A 21,687-nucleotide genomic window follows, 5' to 3' on the forward strand; every position below is an offset into this window, starting at 1 on the left:
TTTTCTCTCAATCTGCTAATATTAGGAATGCAACTGCATATTCAGTTAGAGGGACTATACAAAAAGTGAAAATTCTCACGTAGAGGGTTTAAAAAAAAAAAAAGGGTTTTTTTGTTTTCTTATTTTAATGAATAGCCCTTCCACATTAATCACTAGTTTCTGAATGGATTACCTCAAAAGATTAGAAACCAGGCATTGGATTGAGGTGCTTGTGCTCACAAAAAGAAACCTGACATCTTTGAAAAATACTACAAGTATAGCATGATGGAAAGAGAACAGACCTAACAAACTTAATTTTCCAGAGCTAGAAAGAAAATTAGGTTGAGCTACTTTTTATAAAGACAACCTAAAAGAAATAAAGATACAAGAAGCAGTAAGTTAAGTTTTCCAATAACACCACTTCAAATTACCAAGCAAAACCTGATCACCTTGGAAAGGTTGACAAGTTAACACCAATATGCCAGAAAATAGAACTCTCAGCCCTTTGGCAACAATTGAAAAAACGTGAAAGTTTCCCTTCCCCCACAATTACATCACCATCTCTACAAATATATTATAGACACAAATTGCTCAGAAACCCTCCATCATCTGTGGATGCACAGCAGATCTTGTTTTATAGCTCCAGCAAACTTAAACCCTGAGGTTTAAGAGACAAAGCAAAATTGTGGACTACACAGAAATCTATTTAACCTTTGTGTGCTTGTTCAAGAAGCAGAATTTAGCTAAATATTAAGGTAAAAATCAGAAGAGCTGCATTTATTATTTTATAACTGCAGAATGACTGGGAAGCTGAACAGAGTGTTTAATGCCACAGCTGAATTGAGAGAGGCAGTAAGAAAAGCATGTATGGACAGAAGACTTTATGCATAAAAAGTTCCTAATAAAGGAACCTTTGAAATATGCTTTAATGTGGACAACATCTAATTACTTACAATGGATACTTTGATTCCTTCCACCAACATCTTGAACATTTCTTTAAGAAAAGGATTTGTTCTGTTAGGCAGTTCTTGCTGGCTTTCCTCTTCAGGAACTTCCATCTGGGATGCTGAAAGTCTGCTTTGACTTGTGGTTTCTGTTATACCCAGTACATCAAGGCACTCTTCAGTAGATGCTTAAATTTTAAGAGGCACATATTGATCAGTACCATCTCAAGCAAGACAATCCTATGATCCTTTAGTTGGCATGAAATCAAATATTGCCTTTACTACTATACTTACCATACTTTTTAAAATTTTAAATATCAAAAAGTATTTCTTATTTAATTCCCTTATGAACCAATTTATTCAGCATTTACAGCTAATCACAGAGCCATTCAATTATTTGTCCCACATGCTAAACTCTTTCTCTTGCTTATGTGGAATTTGAACTAGCCCCCAAAGTCATCAAGTCTTGCTAATAAGTGTAGCCATTTCATAGAAACATGGAAACTGATGCATTTTAAGAGAGCAGATGGTCCCTTTGGCAGAGTTAAATCTTCAGATAATAATTCAGGCAGTTAACACATGAATGAACTAACATAGAATTAAAATAACTTGTTCAGTTCATTCAGATAAAAACTGTATCCAGACTGTCAGTTACATAATACTGTGAGACAAATCACAGAGAATGATGTTTTATGGTTAAATCCATTAAACTAGCATCGGTGGTATTACTTTCCCCTCAAACACTTCAACACTCCAAACCCAAGAATCCATTTTTCATATAGCACTACATTGGCTCTGTCAAAACAGAAATGAACAAAAAGAAATCCTACCTAAATAAATGAGTCTGTTAACAGCTAGAACAGTTAGCCTCTGTAACCTTTGTATAAACTCTGTCTCAGTGGCTTGGATGGGGTTTTCTTGGCTCATTCTTCGCTGCATCATCATGTTGAATTCCTCACTTGCTAGTGAACGCATTTTTATCAGCAGAGCATCAGACTGAGCAAGTGAAAACTTTCTGGAGCCTTTAAGTAGAGAAGCATTAATAGCATCCTACTAAAATGCACAAAAAGTTAATCACTCAGCAACTGCTTTCTTCCAAAGAGTTCACATCATTTAAGGAAACAAAACATTTGAAATACATTAATATTGAAGGGAACATAAATGTCATTTGGGTGTTTGTGTTTCTTTTAAAAGCTTTTCTATGTGAAAATAAATATATAAAATTCAAGAAGTGATACCATGAAACAAGTTAGTCTCAAGATGAGATTTATTGTACAGCTTGCATATTTTTGTGTAAAGCAAATTCTAAAAAAGTTACTTTTATTCCTCTTTTTACTGTATAATTATTGCATATTGGAAACTAGCTTTATTAGCACAAAGGAGGAGTCAGTTATATTAACAGCTTATAAACAAACATTTTGTACATACCCATTGCCACTAATTTTGATAGAAGTACTATTTCTAACTTATAAGAATATTCCTTAAAATTTTCTTGAAATTAACTGGTGGGAATGACTGTTCTTGCTTCTTTCAGAAATAACTATATTTTTTTATTTATCTTTAGTGCCTTACCAGATTCACTAATATAAAAATACTTTCACTATATTTACTAGGCTGAGGCTGATGGAGAGGGGCCTCAAAAGCTGACCATATCAAGAGAAACATTCCCATAGTAAACAGGGAATAATAGTGTGGTGTTTTGGTTTGGGTTTTTTTTTGGGTTTTTTTTGGTTTGTTTTTTTTTTTTTTTAAAAAAACTCAAATACATGCCAGATTTTAAAATTATATCTTCTACAAAGTCTTAAATGCAGGTTCATTTAGATGAGATATACAAAATCAATTTCCAGCCAGATGACTCCAAAACCTTTACAGAATGATTCACAAGCTATCAAATACAGAGGAAGTATTACTGCTAAAGCTAGAACTGCACGAATGTTTTACAAGCACAAACACAGTGGAATCTAGGAATCTCACATTCCCAACTATTAATTTGGAGTGCCAGATATTTATTTCAGGATGATCACTAATTAAGAGTTGTGCAACAATGCAATCCCCACATCATAGCTGTTAAGTTACAAGCACTAACTTTATTCTGGTATTTCCTTACTGTGAAGTTGGCTATTAAAACCACTATGAATTCCTTTAAAAACATCTTTACTAAGCACCTTGTGATTTGAAGAGAATCCCAAAAGAAGGTAATATCTGGCTTTAGACACTGCAGTGAGAATAAGATGACCGAGGTTTTGTTTTCATACCCCACTCCCTCCTCCTAATACAAAAACCTCACAAGTTCAAAATGGATACAGGCTACACTATTCTAAAATAGATATATTGATTTATAAAGCCAATTCACAAACAAAGCAAAGCAACAGGACTCATTTGTTGTATCACTGAAATTTCAGTTTGAAAGTAACACATACAGGAGGAAGTACAGGAATACCACACTTTTGCTACTCACCAGCAATGCCTTTACGCTTTTGAAACATTGTACGATGTGGTGCAGATGGTGATGGGACTGAACCGGCCTGCTCCTGAGCATCTTGGTTTGCTGTAGTTTTTATTAATTCAATAGCTGCTTGAAGAACTCTTAGCTGCAGAACAACTGCCATATCTACAGAGAGAGGCATACAAAGGACACATGAGATTCTTTACACATCTTCAAGAATTTTTACCAGATGTTCGTAAAAAGTAGAACACAGCAAAATGTGTCAAGAGCTGAAAAAATCTCGATTCCACAGAAGTCACATAGAAAGTCACCTCACTATTCCACAGACAGTATGCAAGTGAGTTCTCATGGAAAAGCCATTGAATTTGACTACTCTGAAATAAGCTAAATGAAACTGTATAGAACATTTCCATTTAAATACCCTTAATGAACTTTTACAGTCACTGTTTGTTCAGATTAGCAGTACACAATTCTTTACCACAAGGCAGGCTCCTGAGGAAAACTACTACTTTGAGAACCACTTAGAAGAGAAAGAAGATACATCACCAGAAAACTCCCCCTCCTCCCTCGGCAGGTATATTAATTTAAACAAAAATCAATGGGGAAGGGATTTACTTCTTCAGTCCCGTGACCCCAAAAATAAGCAGATAACTTACTTTGCATCCTTTCATTTTTACTATTTTGAAGATGACCCAGCAGCACAATGAGGTCTTCAACAACACGAAAATACTGAGAACCTGAGGAGCTGCAGGCATGAATTGCAACTGCTACCAGCAGCTGTTGTATATCACATGCAAGTAACTTGTAGTCATTCAAGGGAATGCTGCAAACAAAGTTGTAGTTACCAGAAACATGACAATTCTAGTAGGTTGTAACCCATAACAAGACCCATTACTACTCCCCTTGCTACTTCTGCCAACCATACTTAATATTATATTGTACTTCATATAAAAATGTTACTGCTGAAGGCTAGAAACTGTAATCAAAGATACCTCTTTACTGTTAACTTCCACAGATTGGTTGCCTGCAAATCTTTGAGACATTCTAACATTAAGATTGTAACAAAGTTTTATTGGAAAAGCAATGATGTATTATCAGATTTCTAAGCTAAAGAACAGGTCTGTAATCCTGTCTTTCTCAAAAAAAATTCACGATAATATCTCATTTTGTAATCATGCTGAACTGAAACTATGCTGGGGTAAAAAGGAAATCTGCCTATTTCTTCAGGATGCCAACTAATGAAATAAATTAAAAAAAACGCCACCTCTCCATCTTTCACTGTATAACCTTTCCTCCATCCTTCACTGTATAACCTTTCTTAAAGTACAGAATGTTTGTAATTAATGAAGTAATTTAAGTTACTCAAAATCTCAAATATTAACTCACAGACAGTACAGGAGAGACTTTTCTTGCAGTTTTGACATTGGCTATAGATACAGTAGAACGCTACCACCTCCTGGGCCTTTATCTTACTCTTCAGGTGACTTTTATTAGGAAGAGCATCCAAAGTGCACAGTGTGACAAACTTGCATTTTAAAACGTCATTTCACTTGAAAGTTTAAGGTATGGAAAGAACATTTTATATTCCATTGCTTGAACTGAATAGCTAAACATGAACTTTCACTTACAGGTATAATTAAAGCTGAAAACCTCAAAACCAGTGTTATTTTGTACATGGTCTCTGATCATTTTAGAAAGTAGAACAAATACAGTACAGTAATTTTTGCTAGACTTAAGGTTGTACCTGGACTATTTTATAGCAACTGATACAATACTCACTTTGTTTCCAGTCCATTGAGAGCAGCCAGTGTATTACACAGCACGTAAAGCAAACCATTATCAAGCAGTAGGTCTGCAACTTTTGAGCAGGAATTTATGATTTGCAGCAGGAGACAGAAGCAGTTATGCAGCAGAACGTTATCATACAGAGAGTTCTCTATAAGACCCAGAACAGGAATGACACACCATTTTTGAAAGAGTCCAACATTCTTGACATCTTCCAGATCAAATCTATTAACATAAATATAAGTGAGTGACATCCTTAAAATAGCAACCTGGTATATGCTGCTAGGATATGCAACTGGAATACCAGTCTATACCAGTATTTCGGCAAAGACGTAGATCACAATTTCCTACATTTCCTTGCAGTAACAAGGCCTGTCTAGTAAAGGAAATAAGAGCAAAATAAAACACTTCAAAGAGCCACAAGGAAATGAAGTACCTAAAACATATAACTGAAGCTTCAGCTAACTACCAATTGTCTACATTACAGATTTCATGAAAACAGAAGGGGTTTTTTAATCAATGTAGAAAAATATAGTCATCATCTTTCCAGTAATAAGTATTACAACTGGCACAGACACTATTAAGAAACCAGATACAGCTTGGCATCAATATAATAATATACTGACTGACCGCAGGTTTGATATCCTATATCCATTACTGCTGAAGTTTTATTAGGTTTGGCAACTTCTGGCTTACTGTGATTGTAGAACTCAGAACAGTGCTTCAGTTGTTGCATTACTGGTGCATTAATAAATTGGATCACTTTTCTAAGATTATCAGCCCATCACATGATTGTTATACACAATCCTAAAAGGAATCCGAGCCATAAGAATTACCTTTCCAGCCCCATGATCAATCCTGAGGAAATAACAGTTCTCTGCTTTGGGGCTAGTTAAACAGCCAGGTTTAAGTCTTGCAGTTAAACAGGAATTTTTTCTGGGGGGGGTGAAGATCAGGCCAACAGGCAGAAGTAATTTGGCTACAAATCCTGCAAAGGCAGCAACTGAGAAGGAGCTTTTTGCAAGATTTTTGCACTGCTGACCGTACTTAGATGCATGTTCTCCCTGTACAATCATTAAGTAGTCAGACTAATTCTAAAAAATCTCATTTACTTAGATAATTGTCTGCTTAAAGGTTATCTCCTTTCCTGTCAATGAGGTGGCTGTTTGTTTCAAGGAAATGGTATATCTGTGGGATTTTCCCTACAGGAAATAGGAGTTTAAACTCAGGGCCAAGCCAAGGAAGCAGCTGTGACATCAAGCTTTTTCCTTAATCACCTACCAAAATCCAGTAGCAGAAGTCTAGTGACTACTACTTAAAACTCCTAAGGATATAAATCAGAGTTTCACGTAGGATCAGAAAGAATAGGAAGAGTTAAACTGATTACAGGACATTTGAAGTGCAAAAGCCTCTGAGGCCCTCAGAAGGGCTGAGGGTTTAGAAGATCCCAGCTGACAGCACCCATTAGATGAAGTTGCTTACAAACAGCTTAAGGGCCATACAATAGTCATAAGTTTAATACATTTAAGTGTTAAAGCTACAAGCAAAACATTTCAAAACAGTTTAAGGAACTTCATTTTTATGGTTGTTGACTACTAGGAGGAGAATAGGAATTAGAAAGCTATCACATCCTTGCCTCCAGCAGCAAAGTGCACTACTTGTAGTTCAAATATTAAGTTACAGGACGCAAAAGCAAAGCATTACTTACTCTTCATCCAAGCCAACAGAGCGGCCAAAGAGCATTTCCAAAAAGCACTCTACAACTTCCTGAGTCCCCTGGTGAAGGTACAGCTGGTTGGCTAGCAAGGAGAAGCCACGGTTCTTCAAGAATTTCTCCTTCTGCTCCCTCCTTGCTCTGTTGAAATACGCATCCAACAACTAAAAATAAATGCATAATTATGATGTAAGATTTAAACATTTAATATAACTCCCTTGAAAGTTAAGTTGTTGTCTGTGATTTGAACAGTTTGAAATGAAAATTTTTAAAATTCCAGATTAAAAACATCAACTGCACTATTGCAACTGCAATCTACACTGCCCTTGTTACAACTGACAGCTGACTACCCTTTTAATCTGAGACACTCAGGTTTTTTGTCAAGTTTGGGGGAGATGAAATCACACACAACAGTTACAGAATGCATACATAAATACATTCAAACTTTTCATACTTATTAAATCCCACACTTCGGTGTGTATGCAAGTGCATGCATGATTTTTTGGATCATTTTGTTAATAAAGCCATATAATCTTATTCTTCAAATTAAAATACAAATCTACTGAAAGTTTTTCATCTACATAATATTATCATCCAGGAACATTGTCCTTGTCAATACTACAAAAATCTCTAAAAGCATTTTGAAGTCTCAGGCCACAAACGTGTGGATTACTCCCCAGAATAACTGAAAGTCAACCGTGTTAGAAGTCAAAACTTTGCTTGCACCTTAATTTAACATAGTGCATCATGTATTTCATTTTGAAGAGATGGTCACCGACTTTTCTGCATTGTTGCTTCCATCTACATCAGTAACGCTGTCATATGCTCCTAAGCCCTCTGGCTTAGATCACAGACTATATCTATTGAAAGATTCTATGTTTATGTTATTTTTGGGGTTTGGTTGTTTTTTCATTTGTTTGTTTTTAAAAAAACTTGGGGGAGTGGAAACATCTTAAAATTCAGAAGTAAAACTAGAAAACTGAAGAAAGCAAAATAAAAAATATTAACGAAACTTCATGTTTCCAACATATTAACCACGCTAGTTCACAACTTTTTAGCTGAAAACATTTTATATACGCCTACTTTAATGACGCCTTGTTGTATGAGAGGAGATGGATGGTTCACAAGAACTGTAAGATAATCAGGTTGGATAAGTTTGTCCATCACATCTTCTAGCATGATATCTGGCAGGAGTAGGAGGACTCCACGCAAGAGGTCATATAATCCACAACAGATAAGCACAAGACAGTCTTCTGTACATCTGAAAACAGAGGAATATGTTTTACCACAGTTTATTGTCTACAACAGGAAACATTAAAAAATGCACAGTTGTTACCTACTTTTGGGGGGGGGAGGGGGAGGAGGAGGAAATTTGGCAAACATTTCTCCAATACTTTTATTATCACTCTTCATTAACACGTATTTTTGGATGACAGACAGAAAAGAGGATAATCTGACCAGAACTACTCGAGATTTTTTGTGAGCTAGCATAAAAAGTTCCCACTCCTACCGTAGATAGCAAAATTCCTGATTTTTAAAGTTTGCTGTGTAAATAATGAAAAATTGAAACAATACAGTTCTATAGACTAAAAGCTTAATGAATTGGTTTATGACAGCCATTGAAAACATTCCCTTAATTTTCAGGCTTCCAATTTTTGTAGAATAGTAATCAAGACCAAGAACTGTGAAATTAAAGCTTATATACTGAGCTACTGCTCATTTATTATTTTGTTTATCTGCTTACTTGTCATCAGGGCTTTCAGATGTTTTTTGGGTATTCTCATTAGCTGAAGAAAAAGCAAGACTGTCCCAGTCTTCAGGAAGTACATTCTTGTCAGCAAAGCTTGGCCAGCGAGCAATGGCTGATGATCCTCCATGAACAGAAAATGCTAAGCCCAACCCTGCAAAATTACTCTGACTCTTCTGAAATGAAGGCAGTCCTTTCAGATTGTCTGGACGACATAGCAATGGCTCAGCTGCAGCACTACCACCTTCATTACATTTCAGGTCTGCATCTGCTTCTTTAGTCTCAAATGCATTTTCAGATAACTCTTCTTCTTTTGCAATATCTTCAAACATTTCAGCAGATGTTAACTCTGAGTCACAAACTGTTTTTGCAGACTCACAACTGCTAAGAAAAAGATCTTCTTGTACTCTCTTTATGGTTTCAGAACTTCCTACAAAACCAGTTCTACCCTGGAGATCAATGTAGTCACGCTTGCCAATAATGTGCAGGTCATCAATGCTCCTTCCTATTCTTTCAGTTAGTCTTTTTCGATGAACTTGAGGTGAGGAAATAGGAGATGCTGGTAAACTTTTGCAAAGCCTTTTAGGTGCCTGAAAGCTTATCTTCTGCTGTACACTAGCCTTGGAAGTGTTCCCTAGAGAAATAAGGATATCTTTAGCATTCCTTTTACACTGAAACAAGGTTTTCCCTCAATGTTAAACTCCACACACATTTATCACAGTGACAACCCAAGCCGATTTTATGTGGCAAAACTGATTGAACGCTTGGCATAGCTCTGATTTGGCCAATCAAGTAGAGACAGTAAACTGTTATGCAGCCATATATTTACCAAGTCACAAATCTGAAAGATACATAAAATACAAAATAATTTTTGCATATATACTGGAGTTTCTGGATTTACATTATGATCCTCTCAACTAACTCTCAGCAGGAATTTGTACAGAATCATAGAATCATTGAGGGTGGAAGGTACCTCTGGAGATTGTCTAGCTCAACCTCCTTGCTCAAAGTAGGGTCAAATAGAGCAGGTTGCTCTATTTGGAGCTCTTGTGCAAGAAGTCCAATCTACCAACATGTTTCAGTGGACATTGAAATACTATTCACCAACCCTTTTGCACTAAGGCTTCACATGTACTTCAGATTTATAACAAATCACTCATGTTTTATTTAACAGGGCTTCCTTTTAAGTGCACATTTTGACCTGAAACAGTCAAACTTTCAGAGCACATTACAGATGTCTTTCAGAAAATATATTTTTAAGAGGGAAAGCAGTGTATACCAGACTGGTAGAGAAAGCTTTCTGTTAGTCTAGGAAAAGGAGACTTTGTTCATTCAGAAGTATTTTGAAAACTACGCACCAGTTAGTACTAATGCAATGATGATGCATCCGGAACTTTTTTTTTTTTTTAATGACTGAGATATATATAAAACAAATATATAAAAAATATATATACACATATATGTGCAAACATATCCAGACCAAGCTGGCCTTCAGACAACAGGAAGGATCTATATAGCTGCATCAATCTTACAGCCAAGCTTGCACACACATTACCAGGTAGTGCAACAAATTGCAAACCCACATGCAGGTAGCAAGTTATCTAATGAACATACCATTTCAAATATTTTTTCTAAATTTATAAATTCAAATTCAGAACCACAACACTCAAACACCTATTTTCACAAAAATTTATGTTGAGTATTCCTCTGGCATACCTGCATAATCTTTATTGAAGAACAACAGTTTGGTACTATTGATATAAAAAAGTACTTTGTTTAGAATAATAAGATTTCATATATAATCCATACGGGAGAATGACTAATTCCATACAGAATTTAGTACTGTGGTCTCCTCTACATATCACTAAAAGACACTTGAACTAACACTGTTTCAACTGAAGTAGTGCTTGAAGACTCAATTTGCTTCTTCTAAGCAAAGTAGCAACAAGACATCAATTGTAAAAGGTTTCACATTGGCGATACACAGGATATAGCTAAGTCAGACATGATCTGCAAAATATAGCAGCTAAGTTAGAGATCAGACTAATTTGTTTCCACTCCTATTTTGTATATATTGGTAAACTTGCTTAGATCATGCATTTTTATTTCAAGTTTATTTCTCATTGTCAACAAGGTTAAATGAAGGCTTAAGCATAAGTTGTATGTTTTAGCTTTTGTTTTACAGGTGATGTTTGTTGATTGCCTATGCAAATCTGTGTAAAAAGCATGATTAAAAATCTAATTCAATCTAATTCAATAATGATGGAAAAAACATCATACTGGCAGCACAAAAAAGTTACCAGCTTGAACTAATAACTTCACACCTATTTCAGCATCTATAGCAGAGGAATTCAAAACTGCTTAAAGCAGTTATCTTTATAGACCTCAAGTTATTTAGCATGCTATATAATGAGACTGTTTCTAGAAAACTATTCAATGTTAACTTATATAACCAAGGTACCTAAGTTCTTTATAAGATATACTTTCCCATCCTCTATCATGTAGGAATAGTATATACACCTGCAGTATAACTAAATGCCAATGCTTTAAGACTACTTTTAGATGGATGTTTACAATCATGCACAAAGAAAGAAAAGTATCAGCTTAATGCTTTTTGCACAGATAGGATAGCTGCTTATGGCTCACTATTTCAACTATTGCCTGGTTAAGGCATTCTCATACACCTCTAGCAGGTCTGTTTAACAGATGAAATTGTTCAGCTATCTGGACTTCACTGCCTGCGCCATCAATGTGGCAATTTGTCCCAACTTGAGAATGAAGAGCAGTTTAGGTAGCATGTTCAATTCCATCCTTCTTACTCTTACTTGAACATCAACCTCCAAGGGGCAGGGGGAGCTTTGCAAGAAATATCCGTGGGAAAGTAACACTTTAAGGCACTCTAGTCATCTGCCAAAGGACTGTGTCTTAATGTCCTTGTTTTTCCAGCATTGTTTTACCTCCCAGTGGTAAAGCTGTAAATCCAGTTGGAGTTGTAATCACAAATGCAGAACTGTCTGTTGACTTCCCACCACTGCTGGAATTTCTCAGGTACATAAGTGATTCAACTTTCTCCTGAAAAATTTTGCCATCTAGAAAGAGAAGATAAGGGGAAAAGTTACATAAAAGCTTTTTAAGTTTGCATTCTTGACATATTTAGACTCATATAGCCAGGTTACATTTCAAGCTGATCACTGGAGGCTAATGAGAAGTCCTTGACTCATGAGCATCTGAGAAAAAGCACTCGAGAACAATTTTTTGTTTTAGTGATATATCTTTAGAATTTACTTCAGAACACTGAAAATATTATGCTGTTCTGAAGTAATTACGTTTAAAGATGGTCCTTGCAGGCATACAGGAAATAACAATTTTGACTTTTTGGCATGTCAAAAACAGGTGACTGTTCTCAAACAGGTCCATCTAATAAGGCTCAAAGTATCAAAAAGTGCATTCTACTCTTACTCAGAATTTTACATCTATTAGTATTAAAGGACAGATACTAATAAAAACAACTGTACTGCCTTTGAAACTGATTACTAAAATTGGAGGTACACAGGCATCTGCAAAAGGAGAAAACATTTCAAACTTGGATGATGCTTTCCACATTTACATAAGTTATGTCTAAGGTTATGCAATGCTAATATTAAAGCATGAACTATACATCTACCAGTTTTTCATTTTTTAGAAGGGCAAGAAAGAATTTTTAAAGCTCATATCACTCATTTTGCCAAAGTGATCACCTAATACAGATATATTAAAGACAGCTGTTGTCCTATATCTTCACCCCTCAAAGCCCATAGGTACTTTCAGTCACTTGTATGCAATGCACTGATGGTGCCTGCCAATGGTGTCTTGCAGTGCAACTGATCATTTGCTAAAAATGCTCCTCAGGCCTTTTATTTTTCTAGGAATTCAGTAACAGGAAAGTAGAGATAGAGACAGGACCATATACACATATTTCTGAAGAAGTTTAATTTATGGTTAAGTTAGATATTTCTCTAAGATTTGCCCACAGGCAAATGTGTCCATACAGGCAGCTAACATTATGCATTCCATTTAACAGCATCAAACTTTGAAGAAAGTTAAAGACACAACCACCAGAGAGATTATCTATGGCTGTAGACAGAAGAAAGCTCTCCAAGTAAGCCAAGCAAACAAAGTCTAACTATAATGTCTCTCAATACTGTAAACTACTTTTACTTTAAGTCCCAATAGTTCAATAATTTTTTATATATAGTTATTACAATATAGCAATCAAAGAACATTCATAGACTAGTAATTTATAGGAGTGAAAGAGGTTTTTTAGATATTAATTTATGAATAGATTTTTATCTTATTGTTTATTTCTAGTTAAATGTGACATACCTACCTATGTGCAGGGAAAAGTAGAAGTTGGTAGGATTGTGACAAACATATGTATTAGTGGGAGGGTGAACTGCTAAGAGGAAATTGAAGACCAGTGTCAGCAATTCCAGGTCTGGGGGAGATCCAAGTACTTCTTCAATTATTTTCACAAATGACCTACAAACCTCCCGAGGTAGGGATGCAAGATGCCCTTCTTTATGCTCCTAGAAAGGAAGAGCAGTACAACTGTCAGTTTTTTATATTTTTAATTTGACAGAAATTGTCTTCTTTTTTTAAATTGTCATGCTATAGTAGAAGAACAGACAAGAAAAAAGCTTAAGTATTCTTTAATTTGAGAGGAGCTACTGTACTTACTCAATGTTACCCAAGTCCAGCACACTCAAAATTCAGGCACAAAAAAATATTGCGGATGTTATGCAAGTTTATTTTTAGAAAACGAACATCTGAATATTATACTACTCTGACTTGAAATGCTGGAACCTTAGGACATGAATCACCATTGAAATTGTAGTTTACTGTCATTGTATTACATATTTGTAGAGAAATTAAAATAGTTGCTGATACTAACATTTCAAACATATTAAGAACTTTCTGAACAGTGCCACACTGGGTCTTCTGTATTCCCATTTCAATGGCCATTTTTGTAAACATACACATTTGAGTTTTCATTGATAATTATATTTATAATTTCTGCTTGATCAAGCATTCTATATAGTTTGACTATAGTTTGACAAATGGCTATTTGAAAAAATGTATTAACTGAACAATGATTTTAGAACAGGACTTCAAGAAACTTGTGGGAAACCTCACTGTAATGTGAGCATGGTGATTAACTTGTTTCTAACTTCTCTAAATATCACCTTTTGTTTGGTACTCAAGCACCTTAACTGAGACAGCTGTATGAAAAGACTGAATGAAGTTAATTGAAGTGAGGTTTTCAAAGAGAATGGTTTATATAGTTTTATCTTCCATTCCATCATTCCCAAAAAAATTGCCAAATCATTGTTGACTAATTTGAGTAGTTTTTTTAACTAAGAAATTAATTTTTTCCCAATAGGCATGTATATTAGTTTGTACTCATGTGCAAAAGACAGGGAAAATACTACGCAACATTCTATACCTAGGCATTTGCATTAATATACAATTTAAAAAGTTAATTATACAACTAACAAGTTCCCAAAGTAGGTTATACCACATAAAAATGAAGAAATTCAAAATTTACAGCAATGAAAATGATTAAAAGGCACATTAAAAAAAATCATTAAAAGGGGGAAAAACAATCAATGCATTTCATGTGTTAAGAGTGAGAAACTCAGAATAAAAAGGAATGTAAGATAGAAAATGAAGTGTAGGAAAGAGGGATTACAATACATCTTTTCACAAACAGATAGGTACTAAACAGAGGAAACCATTTCAAAATCATGTTTCTAAGAAGTGGCTATTAAAGGGCTGACACACTTCCGCAAAGTCCTCTTTAGAACAGCTAGCTCCACGCCATGGAGGAAGCTACTACTGGATCAAAATTCTAAGAGGAGTGCTCAGACTGAGCACTACAGGCCAGCTGCCCTACTAGCTCTGGTGAGATACAGGATGGACAGTTTCTGCTACTTGCACAGTATCTACGTTTTTCAGTAATGAAGACTTGAACTAGAATCATAGAATCATAGAATCATACAGGTTGGAAAAGACCTCTAAGATCATCGAGTCCAACCGTCAACCCAACACCACCATGCCCACTACACCATGTCCCTAAGGGCCTCATCTACACGTCTTTTAAATACCTCCAGGGATGGTGACTCCACCACTTCCCTGGGCAGCCTGTTCCAAGGCCTGACCACTCTTTCAGTAAAGAAATTTCTCCTAATGTTCAATCTAAACCTCCCTTGGCGCAACTTGAGGCCATTTCCTCTTGTCCTATCGCTAGTTACTTGGGAGAAGAGACCAACACCCACCTCGCTACAACCTCCTGTCAGGTAGTTGTAGAGCGCGATGAGGTCTCCCCTCAGCCTCCTCTTCTCCAGGCTAAACAACCCCAGTTCCCTCAGCCGCTCCTCATAAGGCTTGTGCTCCAGGCCCTTCACCAGCTTCGTTGCCCTCCTCTGGACACGCTCCAACACCTCCATGTCCTTCTTGTAGTGAGGGGCCCAAAACTGAACACAGTATTCGAGGTGCGGCCTCACCAGTGCCGAGTACAGGGGCACGATCACCTCCCTGCTCCTGCTGGCCACACTATTTCTGATACAGGCCAGGATGCCATTGGCCTTCTTGGCCACCTGAGCACACTGCCGGCTCATGTTCAGCCGGCTGTCAATCAGCACCCCCAGGTCCTTTTCCTCTGGGCAGCTTTCCAGCCACTCTTCCCCAAGCCTGTAGCGTTGCATGGCGTTGTTGTGGCTGAAGTGCAGGACCCGGCACTTGGTCTTGTTGAATCTCATACAGTTGGCCTCGGCCCATCAAGTAAGAGACATCTCATGAACTAGTAAGAGACATCTCATGTCTTTATAAAAGGGTCACAGTTCGTTTCAGCTCTTACTCATGTGTGGATTGTGCAAGTAACCTCGTGCCTAGACTTCAAATAGTACCAGCTGGTTAAAACCTCTTGCCCCTTCCGTCCAACAGTAAATAGAGCACCCAGTAGTGAACTGTATCAGTTTACAGCAACAATGCCCATTGAAGAAGATGAAAGGGGTCTGGAAGCACAGAGGACAGTCTACTGAAGTAGTTTTTTCTATAGCATTTAGTCTCTTCCTCCCCCCGGCCCAAGTAAAACTGAGTATTTGCCAAGCACAAAGTAGGATTTCAGAGTGAAAGTACCTGCAGAACCTGACAAGTTAACAGGAAGTGATGTACCACTTGAGCTTTCAATAGCTGTTTAATGTTAAACATCTTTTGGTGATGGTTAGCTCTGATAAGGATTTCTAGAGCTGCTAACAGAGTTTCCCAAACACCTTGCTGAAAAACAAAAACAAAACAGGAACATGACTTCAAAAATATATTTCTGAATCTACACACAAAGAATAAAAAACTCAAACAGTTTAGGAATATAAACAAATCAAGTAAGTTTTGCACCTAAGAAAAAGACTAAAAATGACTGCAAATGGTCAGGTCAGAACTAGAAACTATCAGAAAAGTTATACTCATACAAAATTAAGCATATTTTAATGATTAAGCTACAAAAAAATTACTTCTTGTCTAAAACTGGTTTTGAATACTCTGCTATATTAACACTGGATGGTTATTTTCAACAGTTTAACTCCAGAGGGAAGCAGGTCTTCCTCAGTCTTAATAAGTTTCCCTAAAAAATTAATCTATTCAACTAACAAGTCATTTACAGACATAACCTTTACCTAATTTAATACAGTAAGGCTACCTGCATCATTGATAATGGGACCTTGATCATACTACCAGCCATCCAAAGAAAAATAAGGACCATTAATTTTAGAAAATTTTAGTAATTACTGACATCTAACTGGAGGAATTAATTTCAGACCTCATAATATTTTATCACTTCTTTTTTTTAAATACTGACTTTTAGACTTAAAATCTTTCCAAAATGCAAGTAATTACCTTTGCTTTAGACCATATCTTCCAGTCAAGCAGCAGCTTTTCTAACAACTGAACATCTTGGATAACTGCAGTAGAATCTGCGTCAAGCATGAATTGCCCATTTTCATTTATACAGAGAATCTCATCGCTGCAGCATCCTTCAAGGAGAGTCTTAAAGAGGGGGTGAAATTTTTTTGAATGTCATAAGCACAAAGCTTATCCAATTTATCAAAAAAAAAAATCTTTAAAGAGACAACAGACTCTTGATAGGGAAGGCATATATCTACCTGGTCAACTTTGAAAATAGTTATGAGTTCAGTAATCCCACTGGAGGCATTTAAGAGGCTTCATTCTTATAATACCAGCAGAAGAAAAATTTTTAAAGATTTTCAAGTGCACTCAAATATTTTTATTAATTGCTTACGAATTTAAGCTTACTTGAAGATCTTTGCTCTCAGAGAAACAAAGTTGCTTTCTTCCCCCCCCGCCATCTCCTCTGAAATCAGGGTCTTTCAATACTTCCTTTTTCTCCCCTTACCTATCAGGAGTTTCTACTTCAAGGCAAAACACTCCCAGACCGAAACTTGCTCCTGTCATGGTTTAACCTGGCAGGCAGCCAAATACCATGCAGCCGCTCGCTCATTCCCCCCCACACACACCGTGGGACAGGGAGAGAATCGGAAGAGTAAGAGTGAGAAAAACTCGTGGGTTGAGATAAAGACAGTTTAATAGAACAGAAAAGGGGAAAATAATAATGATAATATACAAATATACAAAATGAATGATGCACAATGCAGTTGCTCACCACCCGCGCTGACCGTTAACCAAGTAGCGATCGCTACTTCCTGGAACATGCCTACCATTCATATACTGAGCATGATGTCACATGGTATTAATACCTCGTTGGCCAGCTGGGCTAGCTGTCCCAATTATGCTCCCTCCCATCCTCTGCTTGGTAGTATAAGAGCTGTCCTTGGCAGGGTACTTAGCAACAACTGAAAACATCAGTGTGTTATCAACATTCTTCTCATACTAAATCCAAAACACAGCACTAGGAAAAAATTTAACTCCCAACCGAAACCAGGGCAGCTCCAAATCACTGTTCTGCCTTTATGAAGACAGCTTCAAACGTAGAATTAAAATCACAGAGAAGTTTCTAAATTTGTGCTAACATTGAACAAAGTATCAGGTTTAAAGAGCACTCTACCTTCAGCATGCAAAATCCAACAATGCATTTTGGTTTGATCAGTACTCGATGAATCATAGAATAACCATTACAATTGTCCATCTCCTGTATTCTCTGTTGATTGTATTTTGTTAAGGATAGTATAAGTTGTAGTGCTAAAGCTTGAGTGTCTTCACAGCTGCTAATCTCTACAACCTGAAGAAAAGGCAAATTTAATAAAACAGTTTAATGAGAAACATTTAGAAAGAAGTCTTAAAAACACTTTGTTGCAGTCTTAAATCATAGCTTCTGGATTAAATCTGTTTTAAAGATTTGAGGTTATGTACATAACCTTCATTTCTGCTGATGTGTGTACATTCAGATATTATATCTGAAGTGATAATTCCTACTGTGGTAAATGATGATCCGCTAAGAAAATAATAGTCCCATTAAAAGAATCCCTTTTTATGAAAAAAATCTGTTCTAAATAAAATTTAAGTAGAAGGCACCAATTATTCTTGCTATACTACAAAGTCACAAGGTCACGAAATACATAAGCCACTAATAAGAATAAACTTTTGCCCTGGAAAAGTATGTTTCCTAAATGTTTAATGAACACTTTAAATTAAGGTTCCTGAAGGTCTAGACTATCTCTACCTGGAAGTGTCAAATATTAAAGCTTTATTTTGTCCACAAAGAAACAAGCAATTTGATAGATGAAGACTATGGACCACTCTTCACTTTTTGCTTCCTGCAATTCTTGAATCCCAAGAAAAAGTATTTTTACAAAAATGTACAAGAAGGAAATCTGACATAAATGGATTTTCAGTTCTTGTATGTTCCCTTGCTGTGTACCCATTAATTCTGCTGCACTTACAGTTATACACATGTAAACCTGTATCATCTGACAGCTGATCTATTGTTTGCTTGCTTTAGTGATGCAAATAGAGTCTACAGCAGGATTTGTAGCACATACTTAGCATAAATTTACATAATACAATAACATGAATAAGGATTTTCTCCTCAGATTTCACTATCAATGTTAAAATTACAGCAGGCAGTGTCTTCATAACCGCAAGTCTGAACACCTGACTGTCTCTAGTGTAATGCGCATTGGTTACTCCCCACACACCTTCCACACTATCATTGCCAGAGGCATACAAAACAAACAAGTTTTAGGCCTACATCAATATCTTGAATTAACTGTAGTACTTCAGAGACTCCTAGCACAAATGTTAGCCTCTCCATGTAAAAGTCACAGCTAAGTAGTCACTAAGTTAAGGCTCATAGCCTTAATATTTTTGAAATTACAATTTTCCTTAGACAGGATAAACCTTTGAACATGACTGAACATTTCTCCCAAAAAAGCTCTCACTATTTATTAGATAAAATTAAAGCCCTACACACTATGTAGTTTTACATTTATTCATACTTGCATTGTGAATATCCTGTGTTTAAAGTGTTAGAAGATATGCAATGAATTTCAGTGCCTTTAAAAATTAGAGACCAAAAATATGATCATTTCTACAACACTCCTAAAAATAATCTCTTTTGACATTTTGAAGCCCCATCTCTAAATCAGAATGTAACACCACATCTTACATACTAGCAATATTATAAAAAACATTACATAATAGAATTATAATTAAGTCTCCCGTTTAAGACAACCTGTATGATGCAGTCTGTGTTATGCCAGAGGTATTTTCCACAAATTTTCTTTAAGAAAAAAAGAAGTCACATGCAGACTAAAGCAAGGCAGCTAGAATATGTGATTTGCTACCCAAGATCCAAAGAAAATTTTATATGGGAGGACACGTACATGCACCCCCCTCCTCCAGCCCCCTTACCCTAGCAAAGAGGAAAACAAATGCACCAGTTCCTCCAATTTCATGTAGTATACCCTGAAGAGTTTTATATTCAACAGGCTGAAGTGTTTTCAGGTGCTGAGAGTCCAATACATTACTCTGAACTTCTTTTGAACTGAAAGGTCTCTGAGAAGGTACAGTCTTCACTTGACCTTTCAGTCTAATAACAGGTTCATATATGGTGTACTGACCAGGGCAGCACGTGGTATAAACAACAGCAAGACTCTCCTGAAACAAGAGAAGTTTATAAATTTTTTCAAGAAAGATTAATACAAAAAACCCAACCCTCAAAACACAAAAAGCCACACAAAAAAGCCACCTAACAGCAACTTTGGGAGTTCATTTCTACTTTGTTAGCATGCTCTTAAGTTTCATGTGAATGCATGTGCACTAAAATGCAACAGGATTCCTAAATTTTAGCAAATGTATGCAATAGCTACAACACAGAAAGTTAAGAAAGCACTAAAAAAATTCTACCAAGGATCCCCCTCTTATCATCTGAAGAATTGCAACTATTTTGCATAAAGACAAAGTTACTGACAAACTTAAAAGAAAATGAGCATACAGAGATATTGGGCAAATTGTTTCCCTTTCTGAAGTGGAGAGCCTAAAACAGAAAGTTATCTGTTTTTTCCAAAATCACTCCAATTTTTTGTTTTAAATCTATCCTTTAATCAGCTTTGCCGCAAGAAAAAAGATCTCAATAGAGGAAGTTTCATTACTGATGGAGAGACTTAGAGCAAAACCAAAGCTCCTGTGGAAAGTAACCGACTCATTTTCGCAGAAAATGTAAAGTGATCATATTTGGGAGGCTATTTATTTAAAATAGAGAAATAATCACATTTAAGGCACTGGCATTCTATGCAAAAGCGCAGAGATTAATTCATCACTTCAGCACATAGTTCTTCTCTCTGGTTACTTGGTGTTTTGTAAGGCAAAATAAGCTTAAAAGTTGCATGACTGATTTGTTAGGCTTTTTACTTATTCCATTCATTCCTTCTTAACCTATTCAAAATTTAGTACTGTTGTTTACAAGGATCACATCCAGACAGAATGACCCTTTGCCTACAGCTAGAGAGCTGCTGTAGAACAAGATCAGAAAAATCCCTCTAGTGGAAACAATTCATACAGCAGACATTACCAGTGCATGAAGACAATTCCCCAAATATAGCAGGCTCCACTGATAAGAAAGTTTTCTTTTATTCTTTTTCTAATGTAACTATATTTACACCTGCATCTGGCATGGCTGTTTCAGTCAGGGAAGATGAGAAGAGCTAAGATCTGCCAGCTGGAAAATGACTTTTCAGCCAAACTTGATGCAAACTTACTCCCTCTCAAAACCCTTGAAGAATTGGGATGAAGTCTTTTGCTTCCTGTTAAAGCCAGATAAATCCTCCTTTCTCCTCTTCTCTCAGTTTTAATGTTAAAAGGTTAACTAAGCTGCCCTTTACACTAACGGAGAGAAGAGCTACTAATCATCCTAGGGCAGGTACTTAATACCACCTTTGGAAGTGCCTGCTTCTCTGATAGATGAAATATGCAGTATTATACATGCTGGAACATCCAGCCAGTCAGAATCCAACCTACAGCAAGATGAAATGGTCACCCTGTGTGGAGTTCAACTCCCATTGAAATAAATGGGAAGAACCCTGCAATGATTTTAATGAAAATTGGATTTGCTCCTGCCTGCTTTGAGAAAGTGAAGCACTTTGGGAGACAACAGGAAATGTGTTCCCAGTTTCTTAACTAGTTCTAAGAGATTAAGAACCATTTTTAAAGAAGCAGCTTACAATTAAAGGCCCAACATCCACTTCCTTTTTTGCCATGAAGAGCTCCTTAATTTGTTCACATTGTAGAATCTCTTTACTTATGTACTTAGAGCAATCAGTCAATGTTTTGCCATATTTACAAGGCATTACAGATGTGAAGTCCGGCCCACATGTGTATAGGTAAAATGCTTCCTCCGGTCCAATCTTTGCACCTAAAATTCAGAAAAGAAGCTGTTAACTCTTTAGTATACAATAAAGCAAAATTCATACATTGGCTAGTAGACTGCATCAGAGACTTTACAAGGAAGATCACTGGCTGTTTTTTGTAGGACCTGCTAACAAGAAACAATCAGTACAGTCCAATG

At 36.3% G+C, this 21,687-nt stretch overlaps 1 protein-coding gene across 10 annotated transcripts in view; it reads right to left on the reverse strand.

The window, feature by feature from the left end:
* Nucleotides 1-21,687, reverse strand: part of LYST (lysosomal trafficking regulator) — an 89,342-nt gene that overhangs the window by 24,965 nt on the left and 42,690 nt on the right. For 8 of the 10 annotated variants that reach the window (XR_012673084.1, XM_075146496.1, XM_075146498.1 and 5 more), the window contains 15 exons: nt 21,344-21,534; nt 19,536-19,781; nt 17,731-17,904; nt 16,545-16,694; nt 15,792-15,929; nt 12,982-13,180; nt 11,573-11,704; nt 8,613-9,249; nt 7,952-8,129; nt 6,863-7,032; nt 5,149-5,379; nt 4,026-4,192; nt 3,382-3,534; nt 1,754-1,945; nt 933-1,111 (listed from right to left, as the gene is read on the reverse strand). Coding sequence is in view for 9 of the 10 variants with exons in the window: in XM_075146496.1 (XP_075002597.1) it covers nt 933-1,111; nt 1,754-1,945; nt 3,382-3,534; nt 4,026-4,192; nt 5,149-5,379; nt 6,863-7,032; nt 7,952-8,129; nt 8,613-9,249; nt 11,573-11,704; nt 12,982-13,180; nt 15,792-15,929; nt 16,545-16,694; nt 17,731-17,904; nt 19,536-19,781; nt 21,344-21,534 (3,137 nt within the window). In the remaining variant the exon portion in view is untranslated. The remainder of the gene's footprint in view (nt 1-932; nt 1,112-1,753; nt 1,946-3,381; nt 3,535-4,025; nt 4,193-5,148; nt 5,380-6,862; nt 7,033-7,951; nt 8,130-8,612; nt 9,250-11,572; nt 11,705-12,981; nt 13,181-15,791; nt 15,930-16,544; nt 16,695-17,730; nt 17,905-19,535; nt 19,782-21,343; nt 21,535-21,687) is intronic. The other 2 variants (XM_075146501.1, XM_075146500.1) reach the window with 2 other exon arrangements.

The sequence above is a fragment of the Calonectris borealis genome, chromosome 3, assembly GCF_964195595.1.
Source record: "Calonectris borealis chromosome 3, bCalBor7.hap1.2, whole genome shotgun sequence".
Taxonomy (NCBI): Eukaryota; Metazoa; Chordata; class Aves; order Procellariiformes; family Procellariidae; genus Calonectris; species Calonectris borealis.